We start from the raw sequence: 18,934 nt of genomic DNA, 5'->3' as shown, positions 1-18,934 counted from the left end.
CCTGACCTCTGAGGAAAGGTTAAAAAACTAGGCATGTTTAGAAAAGGAGGCTGACATGGGTGGCGGGTGAAGCTTCCCCTTGGGGAAGCTAGCCCCCTGCCCTGTCTCTTCTGGCAGAGGCCCCACCCCTGCTCGCTGCTTTCAGCCCCCCACCCCTCCACCTGGCTCTGGCTGGCGGGGCGGGGGGCAGAGAGCTTGGCCCCAACCCCAAGACCGGAGGCCGCAGCGGCAGAGCCCGGAGCCCCTCCCCCATTCTGCCCCCTTCACCTGCAGCCCTGCCCAGGGCCCCACCCCTTTCCGCCCCTTCCCCCGCACATGGCCTCACCCCATTCCACCTCTTCCCCTATGGCCCCACCCCATTCCACCCCCACTACCTCTTGCCCACAAGATGCAACCCCCTGCTTGATTCTTTCCGCCCCACCTCCCCCCACTGCAGCCCCAAGACCAGAAAAGCTCTGTGCCCCTCCCGCAGCCCGGGGGCTGTAGGGGGGGGAGCGAGAGCTCCTCCAGCCCCAGGGCCATGGCAGGGGGACATTTTATCCCAGGCCTCCAACTGGCTCAGCACGCAACAAAAGAACTGGTGGCAACACTTTTTAACAGAAAAATTTCCCTGTATCATGCATCCATCAGCATCCTTAAAAATAAACATGGATTGTGGTGACACGGACTCCCACTGGTGGTTCACTGCTCTGTCAGCAACTCGTCAGGCCTGACACACTAACTGCACCCAGCACACTGCTGTCAAATGACAGCTGGCGACACACGGGTCATTTGTATCATTGTGTGATGTGTGGGTGGACGGTGCATGAAGAGTTACGTGTGTGTGCAGGAAATACGTTCTAAAACACTTTGATGGCAGAAGCAATAAACAAATTTGCCCTAGACAGAGGAATGTTGATTTGCCTGTTTGCCTAAATCTCACATGGAAACCAAGCAGGCTGATACCAGAGACAATGGGCAGGTCATTTGCTTCTGAGGTAAACAACAGAAATTAGCAGGAGGATGAGGAAACAGCCTGGCATTAGCACACCAGTCTGAACCCCAGGGGGCCAGCCTGACTCTTGAGCCAAAGACAACGAACTTTGGGAAATACAAGGAAAAGCAAAAGGGCATCGTGTTATCACAAAGAGGCCAGTGCTCTTTGTATGGTGGATACCCTGCCATGTGGGTGGGTGTGACATACCAGGGTACAATCCAGACCAGTGCAGGGCTGTGTCACCCCTGCCCCGTAACCTGGGGGGCCTTGCTGCTGTAGTGTCCAACCTAGTCTGCTCACAAACAGCCTGCGGGTCATTCCCAGATGTGTTTGTGTAACTGCACGCTGTTTGTTGCACTTGGACTAAACTCCGGCTTTTACCAGCCTTGGTTATACCGCAGGGAGACCCCCAACACACTAACAGTCCAGGATTTCCCCCCATGAAATGTAGTCTTGTGCTGCCCAGCCCTCTCCTGGACAGTCCAAATATATTAAGTCTGTTAGTCCTTTAAGGGAATAAATACACAACAGTTTATTACCTTAAATAGTTACCCACACACTTTTTAAAAACACACTGGATTAGATAAAACAAGTTTATTAACTACAAACAAACAGATTAAATGAATACAAGTAATGAGGCATAAAATACATAAGTGGTTACAAGAAAAATAAAGATAAAATGTTTTCTTGTGCCTAGCTTACCTGTATATTAGATTCAAGCAAAGTTTCTTACCACATTTCTAGCAGCATTACTGACCAAACTCTTCAGGTCAGGACCCCTCCTGTAAAGCCCAATGGCGGTTTCCTTTGTCTTCTAAGGTGCAGAGAATGAGGTGGGCAAGGAGAGAGAGCAGAGTGTCTTGGGGGTGTCGTCCTCTCTTTTTTATAGTTTTTTTAGTCTCTTTTTGTAACGCATTTCCATCTGAGAACAAGTAGACAGGCAGTCTGCTGGAGAAAGGAGACTCTAGGCTGTTTCTTTGCTAATATGCGGACTCCTTTGTTCCTGCCAAAGATTGGTTACTTGGTAGGTGATTGTCCGTCAGCTTTGTTGACACCTCACTTGTCCTTTGTCTTTGAGAAACTGATTTAACCACTCCCCAGACTCACCTGGGAAATGCACGTCAGTCACGATTTTTATGTTCATAACTTTGCATATAATGGTACTATATGCACTCTACCATGATATTACTAGGCAGCAAGTTATGAATGTTCACCTTGTACAAAGATTATTACAATAGCGTGCAGGGGTGTATTCCACCACAGTGGGTAATGCTAAAAAGTTTCTTTAGTTAGAAACTTATTTTAGTCAAGGATTTTAGCTTGTTAAGTTTTAGTCACTTAGAAGCATGTTATGCTTGTTTGATTTGTAATCATTTCTGTCTCTATTGTTCTTAATATCCCTTAAATTTCTGTCCTTGGTTAATAATCTTATTTTTGTATCATAAGCATGACAGTGCTATTATAGGATGATCCGAGGAATGGAAAATCTGTCTTATGAAAGGAGACTCAAGGAGCTTGCCTTGTTTAGACTAACCAAAAGAAGGTTGGGGGGAGATATGATTGCTCTCTATAAATATATCAGATGGATAAATACCAGAGAGGGAGAGGAATTATTTAAGCTCAGTACCAATGTGGACACAAGAACAAATGGATATGAACTGGTCATCAGGAAGTTTAGACTTGAAATTAGATGAAGGTTTCTAACCATCAGAGGAGTGAAGTTTTGGAATAGCCTTCCAAGGGAAACATTGGGGGAGAAGACATATCTGGCTTTAAGATTAAACTCGATAAGTTTATGGAAGAGATGGTATGATGGGATAATATGATTTTGGCAATTAATTGATCTTTAAATATTCATGGTAAATAGGCCCAATGGCCTGTGATGGGATGTTAGATGGGGTGGGCTCGGAGTTACTATAGAGAATTCTTTCCTGGGTATCTGGCTGGTGAATCTTGCTCATATGCTCAGGGTTCAGCTGATGCCATATTTGGGATCGGGAAGGAATTTTCCTCCAGGGCAGATTGGAAGAGGCCCTGGAGGTTTTTCGCCTTCCTCTGTAGCATGGGGCACGGGTCACTTGCTGGAAGATTCTCTGCTCCTTGAAGTCTTTAAACCATGATTTGAGGACTTCAATAGCTCAGACATAGTTGAGAGGTTTATCGCAGGAGTGGGTGGGTGAGATTCTGTGGCCTGCAGGAGGTCAGACTAGAAGATCATAATGGTCCCTTCTGACCTTAATATCTATGAATCTATGAATTCCTGGTTAAATAACGCAAAATGGTGGTACATCTCTCTAGAGACAGCGAACTTGGTAATTGCGACAGTGACCAGGGTCAGAGGCTACAGGGAGATGCTTCTGGAGAGTTTGGGGACTGAAGTACAATAAGGGTTAACCTGCCAGGCAAAATTAGGACTGGTGGCATCCTGTGGAATCTATGGGGCTTGCTAACAAACTGGAGTGGCAAGGAGTTGTCACTTTGGTTAGCACCAGCAGATGCAGAGAGGTGACTTACAGTTCTGGACACCCTGAGAAAGCATCACATCTCATGACAGATGTCATGCCTTTGCTTTGCGAACAAGAGAAGTGGGGAACTCAATGACCCCTACAGACTAACTGGGTAAAAGACTACACTACTTGTCTCCTTAAGCAATTTTCCACTTAACAGAAAATTTGCTTTAGAGCATCGACATAAATTCCATTTGAAGTAAAACACTGGGTCAGTACTCTCATACACACTATTTCTCTCTCGTATTCCCCCACTCCAACCTTTGAAGTGAGGTTTTTCTTCAAAACTCATTAGTCCAAAGAATGTATCTTACATCAAATATACTTTAAAAGATTAGTCACCCTTTCCTATACTAAAAGAGAACTAATGTAAAATTGCAGTGTTCCAGTATAATTTGGGTTATCACAAAATAAGTGTCTTACTCTTTAACCAATAATTAACTTCATGTTTAATTTCATTTTCATTGGTAACAATAACATATTCAAAGATTACAAAATCTTATATGTGTTAGTTTTCTCTTAATTTCCAGTTCTACCAAGTGAATCCCAGGTAAAATTGCATTCTGTGTCAACATAGGTGTCTTCCACTTCTTTGAATTCATTTATCTCTTGGTCTTCTGCTATCAGTGTTGGTAAAAGGGGTCTCACACTATATGGGAAGGTCTGCATCATGAGAACAAACACCTCTACTCTATTTTCACACTTTCTAATCTTTCAAATTAGCAGGACGTGAAGGAGAAGTGATGCACAAAACACACGTGCAAAACTAAGAGACAAAAGCAGAGAATCAACATTTATGTATCTGGCTGTCTACACTTGGGAATCTGACACATCTATTCCCTCATTGGTTATCATCACTTACACAGCATGAAAGTCCTTGTTGTCTACCAAGGGAGCCAGACTGGGATCCATGAGGAAGGAATGTCCTTTGAAGGCTTCTTTCTTTGCCTCTTGAAACTTTGGCTCCAAATGGTAATGGACAATTGTTCCCAGTTTAACTATGGCATCCTCAGGGACCTTACTCAATGCCATTAACCTAGGGAAAGGTGTTCTTAACATAGTTTTACCTGGGCTATAGACCACCGTAGAGTCCCTCCCTGGGATGAAAACCAACCAGTGGTACCTGCTATTACTGAGTGCTTGCCAAATCCTTGGCCTTGATCAGGGTAAATTTACACTTCTCTGGAGTAGAATCCTTTACCAAACCACCCAAAATCTCAGTAGTGTTATTGAGGAAAGACTTCTCCAAACATGTCCAATTTGTTTCTTTAATCTGATGGCACAGGTCTAAATTAGGGACTGCATCAGAATCCCTGCAAGCCACCAGAAGTGGGGCATCTGTTCAACAATCACCATTCCACAACTACCTCACACTCAACACTGAGTTCATTTTATACACGTTTGCAACCTGCACAAAGGGCAAGTTCAGCAAAAATGCCACTTCCATTTTCTCCACGTCCACACAGATGGGGACAGTGTTTCCCAAAACATAGGCAACATGCACCTGATTAGGAAGGAAACATCTTCAAAAGTAATGTGAAGGGCCTGGGCCACGACGACTTTGGGAACCACATATACGGTTATTTTCCCTAGTTCCAAGTCACTTACTCTGCAATTCTCTTCCCAGCCCATTGGAAACGATACCGCCTTAACCAGCTGAACATGGGTGTGATTGTAGTCAGTTACTTCAGTTAGCTGCACAGATTGGGGTGTGCTGTTATTTACCATCTCAGAGTGGAGATTTTAAAACACTACTGTTTCCATGGTAGCATGACCAGTAGGTTGAAGCGTGACCTCTCCTGATGACTGAACTGCATGTGAACATCCCCCTTGGGCCACATCATCACGGAAGGGCAAGGAAAAAACAAAAAGAAAGAAATGACTATTTTAGCCAATGGTCATTTGTCTCAAAGTCCCCACTAAATCTGAGCTATGTTCTGTTTCACAAAACTGCCATCCAGTTATGTGATTAAATGGTCTTCAGGAAAGAGAGAGAAACTGACAATACCAAGGGGTATAAGACACTTTTAGTTTCATATAAACTAAAATTCCAGAGCAGGCTATATCCGATGACTCAAATCAGGACAACAGATTCTCCCATTTTGTTGTCCTCTGATCCACCCAAAATGTGCTTCACTCAGCACCATCTCATTATTTTTGAATCATGATATTTTCAGAAGTTTTAGCATCATTGTAATGGAGAAAAATAGCCAAACTTCCCATCAGCCACAATCCCAGTTTAGCAGAAAAAAGCACAGAAGTAGCAGTTCATGCTACAGTGCTAAACGCCCCGTCCCCAGGCTTCAGAGCCCAAGCTCCAGCCTCAGCTGTTTCCTTGGCTATTTTTAGATCTGTAGCTTACGCCCACGCATGTAGACCCAGGCAGGCTCTAAGACTTGCTACTGCAGGAGTTTTTGGAGTGTAGACATATCCAATCTGTCCCCAAGGGGGAACTCAATGCCTCTCACAATCACTCTGCTGACCGTGGGGGACCGTGATGCCCAGGGTTTGTCTAGGCTACGAAAAGTGATGGAGGTTAAGTCAGATCAAGGAGGAACATGCTAGATAATGCTTGCCACTGTGGGCTATGGCTGCACTGCAAGAATAGTTATGTTTTACATCAGGATACTTAACCTGAGCTAATTATCTCCGTGGAAAATCCTAGTGGAGACACGGCCTAGGTAGGTTATATCTCAGTGTAGCTAGTCGAGGTCACCCCTATCTCCCCACCCGGGGCTGATGGACATTCCTGGCAGGTGAGGCATACCATTCCCTCCACTACCAGGACAAAAGAGCTGATAGAAGGGGCCCTGCGATTCACCCCAAAGGGTGAGCTGCAAAAGGCAAAAGTGGGGCAGCTGAGAGACTGCGGTAACACAACTGGTGCAAACAGCCTTAAAGGTCTCTATGTGGGAATTAGCAAGAGTATCTTTGGCCAGCCCTAGTCAGTGGGTCTACTGTCCTTTGTGGATCCTCTGATGTCTAATAAGGTTTGAGCGATCATTGAAGCTTTTCCCACACTTGGAGCATTTAAAGGGTCTGTCTCCCGTGTGGATTGTCTCATGTCTAATAAGGTCTGAGCTCCGAGTAAAGCTTTTCCCGCACTCACAGCATTCATAGGGTCGCTCTCCTGTATGGATTCTCCAATGTGTAATAAGGCTGGAACTCACACTGAAGCTTTTCCCGCACTCTGAGCACCTATAAGGTCTCTCCCCCATGTGGGTTCTCTGATGCGTAATAAGGTTTGAGCGGTCGTTGAAACTTTTCCCGCACTTGGAGCATTTAAAGGGTCTGTCTCCCGTGTGGATTGTCTCATGTCTAATAAGGTCTGAGCTCCGAGTGAAGCTTTTCCCGCACTCCGAGCACCTGTAGGGTCTCTCCCCCACGTGGGTTCTCTGATGCTGAGTAAGGTTTGAGCTGTCAGTGAAGCTTTTCCCACAGTCATGGCATTTAAAGGGTCTATTTCCCGTGTGGATTCTCCAATGTTTAATAAGGTTTGAACGCTGATTGAAGCTTTTCCCACACTCGGAGCACTTATATGGTCTGTTCCCGGTGTGGATTCTCCAGTGTGTAATAAGGTTTGAGCGACTACTGAAGGTTTTCCCACACTCAGTGCAGGTGTTTTTTCTCTCTCCTGTGGGGATTCTCTGCTGGGCTGCTGTTTCCTGGAGGTCCTTGCCACTTCCCCGACAATCCCCCGGCTGTTTTCCCAGCTGCCTCTCTGGCCAGTGCTGACTCTCATGACCTTTTCTCCGCTCACAACTCCAGTGAACATTCCCTTCAAATCTTTCTGAAAATATCCCGGGTGGTTCCTCTTGCTCGTGATCTTTCTGCTGAGGATTCTCCTGCTTGTTCTTACTTACTGTCCCTTCACCTGCTGGGATAGAGAGAGAGAATCCAGGCATGAGTTATTCCAGGTGCTAGGCAGAAAGGAAACCTCAGATAGGGGATGGGAAAAGGGGGAAACAAACTACAGTAATTGCTGGAGAGATGGAAATAAACAACCCAGGAGCTGAACCCCTCCCATCTTTCCCCAGAGAAGAGAGAGGAGACCCATCCCATGCAAACACTCAGGGGGAAGGGAGACTCAGGAGGGAGCTACTGCCCCGTGTCAGTGAGGATGGGTGGGAAGCTGTGACCTCCTTCATGAGGATGCATCACATGCTGCGGACAACCCTGATTAGAGTTCACAAGGGTTTTGTAGGGAATCCCACTCTTTTCTTCAGACACCAAGAAGTTTTGAGTTAGTTTAACTGATTCCTACCCCTGCAGGCACCTCCCTGGATCTCTCTTTCCTCTGAGTCCTGGAGACCCCGGACCCATGGCTCTTCCCCTTGTTCCAGCTGGGAGACATCATCAGGTTTGGAAACTGGAAACCCTGCTCAGGGGAAAAGAAAACAAGGGAGAGCAGGTGAATTTGTGGGACATTTGTCACAAACAATGTGTTGTGCGTTTAATCCGAGCTCATTTTAAAGCAGTGAAATCCAGGTGCCCCAAGCTGCAGGACACTGCTAATGGGGGAATTTAACCACCTGCATCTCTGCTGGGAACACACCCAGCCAGACACTTGTCATCAAGGGGATCCTAAAACACAGAGAAGGCAACTGTATGTCGCAGAAAGAGAAGACTGCAGACAGAGGAGTGGCCCTGGCTGCGCTTCGCACCAACAGAGGTGTCCAGTGACAACGAGAGGCCTCAGGAGATGGGGACCATTGGGCTGGCTGGGTCCGCATGCGTGAGGAATGTCATCAACATCAAATGCAGAAGCTCAGGGTTATTAAACTTCAAGAAATTGAATGTTGGGGAATTACGGACTCTACTGAGTTACGTGTAACGGGAGAGAGTATGAAAATCCCCAGGGTGGGGAGAGGGCCGGGGAATTAGACACTAATTTGGGAGAAACAAACTGTAATTCTTCCGGAAAAGGGGAATGCGAGCAATAAAACTCAGGCCACATGACCTAAGGAGAGACCAGCTCAAAGATCCAAGGAGCCTGCAGGGAAGAGAGATTGTGGCTGCTGCAGACGGGAAGCGGGAAGCGAGATCCTCTGAGTCCCCAGAAGTCTCGCTACCATCCTGTGACATCAACAAGTAAGTGTCCCTTTATGCCGGAGAAGGGGTTGTCCCATGGCAGGGAGGAAATGCAGGAAAGGTATCCAGGGTTTCAGTGGGTAGGGACGAGGGGTGCAGGGGGAGGACAAGAGTTATGACAATATAAAAAATATGTAAAAGAAAGTGAAAGTGGACTAAAGAAAATGGAGGGTAGGCTCCAAAGCAACGGGGATTGGGCAGGGATTCTGTGTTCATGGGTTGGAACTCCCCCAGCCCCAGATCCCCCCAACCTGCCCTCCCTCCCTGGTGGCCTTTAGTCTTATTCCTCCACACTCCCCGCCCCGCCCCCAGCCCTCCTCACATCCTGGGACCACAGCACCTGCTCCTTGTGTTCTCCGCCCCTGGCCCGAACCCCCTTCGCTTCCAGGGCCTCCACCGCTTTCCACCCCACCCTCCCACTATTCCAAGGCTTCCCCACTCCCACTTCCCAGGAGCTCATGCCCCACAAAAATTCCCTTCCCTCCCACCAGCACCACCACCGCCTGCAGTACATGCCCTCCCTTTGCTCACAGCACCACCAGCCTGCCAGCTCCTCGGAGCTCCTGTCCTGAATGCCTCCCCTTGTCCAGCCCTCCTCGGCACCTCCAGAGCACCTGCTCTACGGTAACCCCCTCCCCACAGTCCTCCCAGGAGCTCTTCGCCCCAAACCTTGCCCTCCCCAGCCTACCAGTGCCCGGCCCCTTCCAGAACATCGAGTTCAGCCAAGTCCAACTCATGAAAACCAGCAAATAGAGTTATGGTACCTGCCCACACAGCCGAACTCTGCACTCGTTGAGTGACGGCCCCATGCACCCATCACGCATTCTGCCTTGGCCCTGTATGGACCAGGAGCTCCCTACACTTAGCCTGCCCCACAGGAGAGCACCATACCTACTCAGTGATACAACTCCTTCAGCCCCTTTAGAGCCCTGGGGTGCACAATACCATTTACTTCCCCTTCATTAGACCCACACCACACATATCTCTCCCCTAACTGCTGACACACCCCATGGCAAGATGGCCCCTGTGCCCTGCTAGTGACAATGCAGTGCTAAAATCAGGCATGCTGGATCTCTCAAGGTCCACACAGACCTCTTTCCTCATATCCCACAGGTTAGGGAGAGGGGCTCAACCCCCTCCCCCAGAGAGCCACAGCTCCCCAGATCACATCATAACACAATGACTGTGCTGCCGAGCTCCTCCAACACACACCTCCACCACTCAGTACTGCCACACTGGATGGAACTGTGAGACACTTGATACTATTATTACCAACATTTTAAAGTTGCAATGAATCGCGCCAGATATGCTGTGTAAGGTGTCAGTGATTTGCAAAGTACAATAATCTTGTTTATATGTCTGTATCACCTTTGTATTGTGTTCTAGATCTGTATGGTACATCTGTATTTCAAAATTTGTGTTGTGTTTCTGGGTGACACTCCCAGACAGAATGGCATCAGAACTAAGCCTGCTTGATGGGCTATCAAGGGACATCAGCTGTGCAATGAACCCATTAAAAAGGCCAGGGACTACACCTTATGAGTCAGCAAGACATGTAGGGGCAGGCCTATGGCCAGAGAACTGTAAGGCTTTTCCATGCCATATGTTGTGAAGTCTGTGTTTGGGACAAAGGAAGTACCAGCCACATGGCAAAAGGAATATAAAGGGTGGCTACATCTTCTCCATTTTGTCTTCATTCCTGCTTCTTACCTCTGGAGTAACTATTCTACAAATGAAGCTCTGAACAAAGGACTGAATGACCCATCCAAGCTGAGTATCTGTTCCAGAGGGACTTTCAAGCCGGAAACCTTACCAATACTGCTCAGAACCTGATATATGGACTTTGAAGTCTCGTATGTATCTGACTGCTTTATCATTTAACAGCTCTCTTCTTGTTTTACAATAAACCTTTAGCTTTAGCCACTAAAGGATTGGCTGGCGGCGTGGTATTTTGGGTAAGATCCAAACTAATATTGACATGGCAATGTGGCTGGCCCTTTGGGGGTCAGAAGAACATTTTGCATAGTGAGCGGAGCCAGAGGACTGGAATGCAGTAAAGGGGGCTGAGTGATTTCTTTTTTAGCTTCTTGATAACCAGCGTGGGGAATCAGGAGCAGTTTGCGACTGGTTGGTGAGTCCAACTTCAGTGAGAACCACCAGTCTTGGGGGAATCTGCTCTTCTTTTTGCAGCCTGCCCTGACTTTGACATTTTCAGTGAGGGCTGCCCCAGGCACACCGGGTCACAAGAACAGCTACTCCTAATGCAATGAATGCAGCTGGCGTACAGGCCAACAATAACAGAGGGCCTGCCAGCTCCAGGGGGGAAGAGATGGTTGTGTGGACATTCACCTTAACTCTCCGTTTCCTGGGCTGCAGAGCTTTTCAGTTTTGCTGAACTCAGCATTCTGGAAGGGCAGGTGCTGTCACCAGGCCTCTGCATTAATGACGGTTTTTTCCATTTAGTTTCTCCTTCACCGTCTCTCTCCTGTCACCCTTTCTATCTCCTTCGCCCTCTCCCCTCCCTCTGGCTGGGCGACTGGGCCCCCCTCTATTCCTGGGTTCCCTCCCTCGCCTGCAAATGCTAACAGCAGCGAATGCCATTTTGGCTCCAAACTTTCTGCCTCGTCCCCATCTCTCCTGACCATTGTGCTGGTTTCAGGATCTCTGGCTGTGATAGGGACACAGCAGTGAAAGGGTTACTGTGCACAGCTGCAACCTGCCTGAATTCAGTCGGGTTTCAGAAGTAAGGAAAAGATTATGAACAGTGGGTTTTATTGGAATCAGTAGTTCCCAGGGTCAGTCCACATGTGCTATGGTAGCGAGCTGCTCACCCAGACCTGGTCCATATACAATGTAGTGCTCTCTTCCTATTCATAGCCAATAGGGATACAAAACCTGGTCCAGTGTTTCTCAACTGATGGGGCATGGCCCCCAGGTGGCTCACGAAAGACAGTCATGAGGGCCAGGAAATAAAGAAAATCTCATTGCCCCAGGCCCTGCGCACTCTTATCCCTCAAGGTCAGGGATTCTCTGTCAGCCTCTTGAAACACACACCGTGAAGGCTGAACACCCTTCCATAGGTCTGTTCTTACTTTTAGAGTAAATGTAAGAAAGTTGCAAAAATTCCTTACCTCAGAGAGGTTTCAGAGTAGCAGCCAGGTTAGTCTGTATTCGCAAAAAGAAAAGGAGGACTTGTGGCACCTTGGAGACTAACAAATTTATTTAAGCATAAGCTTTCGTGAGCTAACAAATTGATTTGAGCATAGCTCACGAAAGCTTATGGTCAAATAAATTTGTTACTCTCTAAGGTGCCACAAGTACTCCTTTTCTTTTTACCTCAGATAAAGAATCGCCAATGTGAAGTGTGAGAAACACTGATCTCCACTAGCGAAGCCCCCTCCTCTTTCAGGATGAGCCCCTATACAACTCAGCGCTCTCTTCCCTTCTACAGCCAGTCTGTACACAGTATAGCAGCCCCATGTCTCATTCAGCATCAGTCTAGACAAGGGATAGCTTGGTTCCAGTCAGGTTTATCTCGGGCTGGAGGCAGCAATCCCCTGCCGCTAACACGGTTCTTGGTCTGAAACCTCCCCATGAGAGACAGAAACGTACCTGTGTTGTTCTCCAGCTCCAGTCGCAGAGTCTCTGGGGAAGGAGAGGATGGGAGAGGTGAGAATCCAGGCCCTCGTGTTCATGGGCATATTCCTGTTGGTTACTAATGTGCCTGCTTTTCATTATGAGATGGTGACCCAGAGCGAGGCTGATAACTCAGGCAGAGCCAGCCCCACAGGGCTGCTCGCATGGGGAAGGGCAACTCCCTGAGCTGGGGCTGTGAGACAGAGCCCAGGGTCAGCGACATCACTATAGCCCTGACTCCTCCCCAGGGCGAGGATCCCTCTAACTAGAAGGGACGCTGCTGCCAAACTCCAATTCACCTTTGAATCCCAGCAGCACCTCCTGCAGGATGGCACTTTTCAGAGAGAAATCGCTGAGTCTCTTCTCCAGCTCCACAAACCCCGGCTCTGGCTTCTGAAACGGCCCATCCTCCCTGCTGAGGAAAGCAGGAAGGGTGAGACATGGGTCCAATCTCCAATCCCAGAAGCCCCCAAACTCCAGGAAACCTGCATCTGAGCTTTATCATCTGTGATGTCACCTGCCCACAGCTCTGTGCTCTCCATGGTTCCAGAGAGATGGGATGTGGGAAGCCACTGAGGCACAGAATGGAGACAGGTTCTGGTGCCCTCTCTGGGACACGCTGGGGTGCTGAGCCACCTCCACCCTGGGTTATTCCAGTAACAAGGGGCACCAGCATTGGGATATGTGGAAAGGGAGGAGAGGGGAGACGAAAGAGTGGGCATGTCCCATGTGCTCACAACGGCCACAGAGCCCAGGTCTTCCCCAGGGACTTAACTTGGACTATTTAATGCCAAAAGCCCTGAGAACTTCAGCCAAAGCAGTGACCCCAGGGGTGTCAGCCCCATTGGTGGAGAGCACTGCATCCCACTTTTTATCATTGTCCTTCAGCTAGGACATAAACTGGGGACACCCAGGTACAAAGATCAAGGGGGGAATCTGCCCCTTATGTAAAAAGCTTTTAATTACTGTTCTTTATAAAGTACTTCATTGTCACAACTTTTTTCACTCAGTGGGAAAACCGCCACTTCTGCTATTGCTACCCTTTGTTTCCCTGCCTTCCCAATCCTCCTCCCTCTCTCATCCTTGTCTGTGTGTCTCTCCTCTGTTCTTTCCTCCTTAGAGAAACTCCCTATTCCTACCTCTCAAGGGCTTCACTCCCGTGCCCTCCCCATCCCACCTGCGAAAGACATCAGCAGTGGAATGTTTAATGTTGACCTTCAAGTGACATCATTACAGCTGACACACCAATGAGATTCACGTGGGCCAGGGGAGTTCACACATCTCTGAGCCAGGGTTTCAGGCTGTTTCACAGACTCAGGCCTGGTCTGCACTCGAATATTAGGTGGTCTTAACTGCATTGCTCAGAGGTGTGGATTTTTCGCACCTCCGAGCAGTGCAGATAAGCCCACTTGAGTGTCCCGGTAGACAATGCTAAGTCTAACGAGAAAGTCTTCCATCAACCTAGCTACTGCCTGTCGGGGTGGGGGTGGATTACCTACGCCCATGGGACAACCCCTCCCGTCGCCATAGGGAGCGTCTACACTGAAACCCTGCAGCAGCGCAGCTCCACCGTTTCAAGTGTAGACAAGCCCTCAGGAAGGCGGCATCGCCTCCCTTTGCATTTCGGAAGGTTTCTTTGCAACCGTGAAGGCTAGAATCCGATTTTAAAAAGACAAAAGCTGAGATTCTGCACATTGTGAACACGTGACGTGGCCACATAAATACACCAGCCAGGCTGGATCTGGACCACAGGCCCTATGTTTGCCAGCCCTCATTCGCTGTCAGATAGTAAGAGGCTCTTCTCCGTCCTGAGGCAGCCACTAAGGAAAGACGTGATCTCAGGCATTCAGCCAGTGTGTCACAGCGGGGGAAGCGCCGTCGGCAGTGGAATTCCAATTCTAAACCATCGCTTTCCAATCGAACGTGGGAAATGGAGCCCAGGACGTACCTGCTCTCAGTGCATCCCGCACCCTGCAGAGGGGGAGAAAGAAGAGGCTGTCAGTGGGCCTGTCCCAGACTGGGGTGGCCTCCTGCTCTGCAGGGGAATCACCACTGGACCCCAGGTATTTGGGGAATTTCAGACACTTGGGTTCACATTCAGAGAACAGCTGACATCTCCCTCCCCCACAGCTAGGACATCTGCCCCCAGCAACCCCAGGAGTCCCTGCTAGGAGGTCGCCATTGGGGAAAGTCTCTCCCCAGGCACTTTACAGGAAGAGAATATTCCCCCTAGTGCTGAGAGATCCCCCAATCCCCTCACACCACTGAGCCCACTAACCTGGGACAACATGGGACCTTGGGCCTGGCGGGGGGAGGGTGGGCTGGGAAGTTCACCCTCAAAGTGCAAATGCAGACAGACATTTATAGGGCAGGAGAGATGGTCTTGGGGTTACAGCACCCAGAACTCCCAGGTCCCATCCCTGGCTCTGACACAGACTCACTGTGTGACTGTGGGCAGGACTGTGCTCCGTCCTGTGCCTCACTTTCCCCTTTGTACAATAGCGATAATGTCCCTGACCCCACCTTGTGAGGTGCATTGGGGTCTAGGGCTAAGAAGCAGCGTATTACCACTGCCATAAGCCAGTCTGACCTGTGGGGATTGGCTCCTCGGCTGCCGCTGCCCCTTCCCTGAGAGCAGGGAAATCTCCCCAGACAGTCTGGAGACACCTTCATCCCTTCTTTTGACAATGGCTCTGGCTAGCTCTTCCAGCTGGGACAGCAGGAGCTGCTCCTGCTCCTCCAGAAACCCTCGCAGCTCCTTCCACTCCGCAATGATCTTCTGCCGCTCGGCTTCAGTCTGTTTCTGCAACCCAGGGAGAGGGCAGCTCGGTAAGAGGGGAGAATCAGAACTGTGCCTCCCAGCAGATGGGGGAGTTATTTACCAGAACACACGGTTGATGCGGCAGGTGACGGGAGTTCAGTTAGGCCAGGAAGGGTGGAGGAAGGAGGGCGGGGTGAGCTGTCCATAGCTAACAGGAGGGGCTTTTCTCCCAAAACCTCATCAAATTGCACTCAACCAAACTCTTCTTCATCTGCCCACCCACATTTCCCCTCCCCCATGTCCCCTAGGCTCTAGAAAGGAACCCTGGTCACTATAATATCTGAGCAGCCCTTGGGCAGGGTCTCTCCAGGCCACAGACTGACACTCTTCTGCACAGCAGCCTCTTGGACCCTAAACACATCATGTTGCTCCCACATCTGACCCTGCCCTCTCCCTGGGATCCAGTGGGGATGTTCTCCTGCCTGAGGCTGACTGGATGGGCCCTGTGTTTGCTGCGTCATAGAATCATAGAAGATTAGGGTTGGAAGAGACCTCACAACGTCATCTAGTCAAACCCCCTGCTCAAAGCAGGACCATTCCCGCCAGGGCTCTGTCAAGCCGGGCCTTAAAAACCTCTAAGGATGGAGATTCCACCACCTCCCTAGGTAACACATTCTAGTGCTTCATCACCCTCTAGTGAAATAGTTTTTCCTAATATCCAATCTAGGCCTCTCCCACTGCAACTTGAGACCATTCTGTCATCTGCCACCACTGAGAACAGCCGAGCTCCATCCTCTTTGGAACCCCCCTTCAGGTAGTTGAAGGCTGCTATCAAATCCCCCCTCACTCTTCTCTTCTGCAGACTAAATAACCCCAGTTCCCTCAGCCTCTCCTTATAAGTCATGTGTCCCAACCCCCTAATAATTTCCATTGCCCTCCGCTGGACTCTCTCCAATTTGTCCACATCCTTTTGGTAGTGGGGGGCCCAAATCCGAACACAATACTCCAGATGTGGCCTCGCTGAATAGAGGGGAATAATCACTTCCCTCCATCTGCTGGCGGTGCTCCTACTAATGCAGCCCAATGTGCTGTTGGCCGTCTTGGCAACAAGGGCACACTGCTGACTCATAGCCAGCTTCTCGTCCACTGTTATCCCCAGGTCCTTTTCTGCCACTTAGCCAGTCAGTCCCCAGCCTGTAGCGGTGCGTGGGATTCTTCCATCCTAAGTGCAGGCCTCTGCACTTGTCCTTGTTGAACCTCATCAGCTGCCACTCAGGGCACTCTGGTCCCAGGCAAACCTGAGGGGAAAGGGGCTCTGGGCACCTACCAGCAGCTCCGCGCTTTGCCGCTCCTCCTCGGCTTTTTGTAGACAGGTCAGATGCTCTCCCAGTGCCTCCTGCAAGAAGTGGGGAGGGGGTGTTACAAACTGCTCCAAAGGGCCTCACAGCTCCCAGATTTCAGGGCCCAAACCTGCCCTGTACATGCCTGGGACTCCGATTTTCTTGCCAGATACAGTTCAGCCTCAGCGAGGAAGATCTCACGGGGGCAGAGAGAGCAGGACCAGGTTTTCCAAGGAAGACACAGGACACCCTGGTGAAGTGCCGGGTGCAGCCCAAACCTCAGCCCCAAACATTCCCCAGCCCCACTCACATCCCAAACAACTAACTTCAGACATTCCCCCAACTTCCCCAGCTCCATCCCCAACGTACCCAAAGTGCCGGATCTGAACATGGACCCCCTCAAACCAAATATCCCCCCAAACCACCCCCCCCAACACCCCAGCTCTGACCCCGGCACACACACTGGCACACCCCCAGGTCCAGCTTTAAACCCGCCCCCCGTCTGCAGCCCCCTCACACCAACACACCCCAAAGTCTGGCTCTGACTCCCCCACGGACACACCCCAGAGCCCAGCTCCAAGCAGCCCCCCGATCCCATCAGAAGGGCCACACTGGCTCAGACCAGTGGCCCCCCAGCCCGGTCTCGTGTCTCGGACAGTGGCAGGTGTCAGACGCTTCCAGCCCCGACTGCGGGCAGAGTCTGGGGACACCCGGAGTTGGGGGCGGGAGGGAAGCAGAGGGTGTCCCGGGCTATCCTGGCTAAGAGCCATTCTCCCGCCGGGTCCGCGCCCCCTGCTCCCGGGGTGGACGCTCCCTGGTCTCTGTCCCGGCATCGGGGCTTGTCTGGCTCGTTCCCCGTCCCGTCCCCTGGCCCCGGACACCCCGTTACTTCCCCGGCTGCGGGGAGCGCGGGGCAGATCTGCCCCCAGAGCCCCCCCAAGAGACCCCGGATCTGCCCCCGGAGCCCCCCCCAAGAGACCCCGGATCTGCCCCCGGAGCCCCCCCCAAGAGACCCCGGATCTGCCCCCGGAGCCCCCCCCAAGAGACCCCGGATCTGCCCCCCAAGAGACCCCGGATCTGTCCCCAGAGCCCCCCAGAGCCCCCGGATCTGCCCCCAGAGACCCCGGATCTGCCCCCAGAGACCCCCCCAGGACCCAGGATCTGCCCCCGGCCGCGCGGCCCCGGCCCACCTCGCTGCCCCGCGGCCGGCGGGGCCGGAGCAGGCGCCGCGCTGGGCCCCCGGCCCCGGCCATGGCTCCCCGGCGGAACAAAGGGCTGCGGGGGGGGCGGGAGCGGCGGCTCCGCCCCGGATTGGCCCGGCGGCGGGTGGGGCCCGCGCAGGGGGGTTCGTGACGCTCGGTGACTCCAGCTCCCGAGAGCGGAGCCCGGAGCCCGGCTCGGCGGGGCGGGGGGACCGCGGGGGTCTCGCCCCGCAGCGGGGCCGGTTCCAGCGGGGGAAGGGCCCTGCGAGGCAGCCCGGCCGGGGGCGGGGGCCGGGGCCGGGAGAACAGAGCGGAGACCGAGCAGCGGTTACAAGCCGGCTTGGCGGCGGCTGCTGCTTCTCTGTGTCTGTCTCCGGCCGTCAATGCCCGCGACAGGATAAACTACAGTGAAGCTGCTGCCCGCAGCTCCAGCCGGATTGTAGGCGAGGAACAGGAGAATGTTTCTTTCCGAGCGAAGCACAGAGTCCTAGGTCCCAGGGCCAGAAAGGGCCACTGTGATCATCTGCCCTCCTGCAGAGCACAGGCCGGAGACATTCCCCAAAATAATTCCTAGAGATCTGTTAGAAAAACAGCCAATACTGATTTTAAATTGCCAGCAAGAGAGACTTCACCACCCTCCTTGGTAAATTGGTTAATCCACTGGTTAATCACCCTAATTGTTAGCAATGTGCACCTTATTCCGGTCTGGATTTGTCTAGCTTCAACTTCCAGCCATTGGATCTCTGCTACATCAAGGAGCCCATTATGCAGTATTTGTTCCCCATATAGATACTTATAAACTGTGATCAAATCACCCCTTGACCTTACCTTTGTTCACCTGAGTAGATTGAGCTCTCTGTGTCTATCACTACAAGGCAGGTTTTCTAATCCTTTATTCATTCTCGTGGTTCTTCTCTGAGCCCTCTCCAATTTATCAACATCCTTCTTGAATTGTGGGCACCAGAACTGGACACAGGATTCCAGCAGCGATTGCACCATTGCCAAATACAGAGATTAAATAACCTCTCTGCTCCCACGCAAGATTCCCCTGTTTATGTCGCCCAGGATCACATTAGCTCTTTTGGCCACAGCATCATCTTGGAAGTCCATGTTCAGCGGATTGTCCACCATGACCCCCAAATCTTTTTCAGAGTCGTTGCTTCCCGGGATAGAATCCCCCATCTACCACTGACTTGTCCTCCTCCTTATTTACCACTCCTCCAATTTTTGTGTCATCTGCAAACTTTATCAGTGAAAGTTTTATGTTTTCTTCCAGGTCATTGATAAAATGTTAAATAGCATAGGCCTAAGGCCAAGAACCAATCCCTGCGGGACCCCACAGAAACTGGCCAATGATTCTTTGTTTACAGTTACATTGTGAGACCCCTCAGTCAGCCAATTTTCAATCCGTTCAATGTGTG

At 50.7% G+C, this 18,934-nt stretch overlaps 1 protein-coding gene across 10 annotated transcripts; it reads right to left on the bottom strand.

Annotated features, from left to right (window-relative positions):
- Positions 1-3,915: 3,915 nt before the first annotated feature.
- On the bottom strand, positions 3,916-17,593 carry LOC102942478 (zinc finger protein 586). Of its 10 annotated transcripts, none has more exons than XM_037886701.2 (8): positions 17,502-17,593; positions 16,299-16,367; positions 14,801-15,013; positions 14,159-14,181; positions 12,510-12,625; positions 12,187-12,219; positions 7,748-7,861; positions 3,916-7,360 (listed from the first exon to the last, which is right to left on the bottom strand). In XM_037886701.2, exons 1-8 carry the CDS (start codon positions 17,562-17,564, stop codon positions 6,438-6,440), a joined length of 1,554 nt encoding a protein of 517 aa, XP_037742629.1. In that variant the 5' UTR covers positions 17,565-17,593; the 3' UTR covers positions 3,916-6,437. The 10 variants fall into 10 exon arrangements, with proteins under 10 accessions (XP_037742629.1, XP_043392947.1, XP_043392946.1 ...); XM_043537012.1 differs by having other exon boundaries at positions 3,916-7,357; XM_043537011.1 differs by having other exon boundaries at positions 12,510-12,622.
- Between the last annotated feature and the right edge of the window lie 1,341 nt (positions 17,594-18,934).

Source organism: Chelonia mydas, chromosome 27 (assembly GCF_015237465.2).
Source record: "Chelonia mydas isolate rCheMyd1 chromosome 27, rCheMyd1.pri.v2, whole genome shotgun sequence".
NCBI classification, from domain to species: domain Eukaryota; kingdom Metazoa; phylum Chordata; order Testudines; family Cheloniidae; genus Chelonia; species Chelonia mydas.
Note: the sequence above shows the minus strand (reverse complement) of the source record. Positions and strands in the feature narration are given on the sequence as shown.

Bases quoted from the DNA above. Each gene is read 5' to 3' on its own strand.
- LOC102942478 (XM_037886698.2), bottom strand. From the start codon at position 16,702: ATGTTCAGATCCGGCACTTTGGGTACGTTGGGGATGGAGCTGGGGAAG. The intron at 12,623-14,158 runs GTACGTCCTGGG...TTTCCTCAGCAG, and splicing joins GCGGGATGCACTGAGAGCAG to GGAGGATGGGCCGTTTCAGA. The intron at 7,862-12,186 runs GTACGTTTCTGT...TCCCCTGAGCAG, and splicing joins GGAGCTGGAGAACAACACAG to GGTTTCCAGTTTCCAAACCT.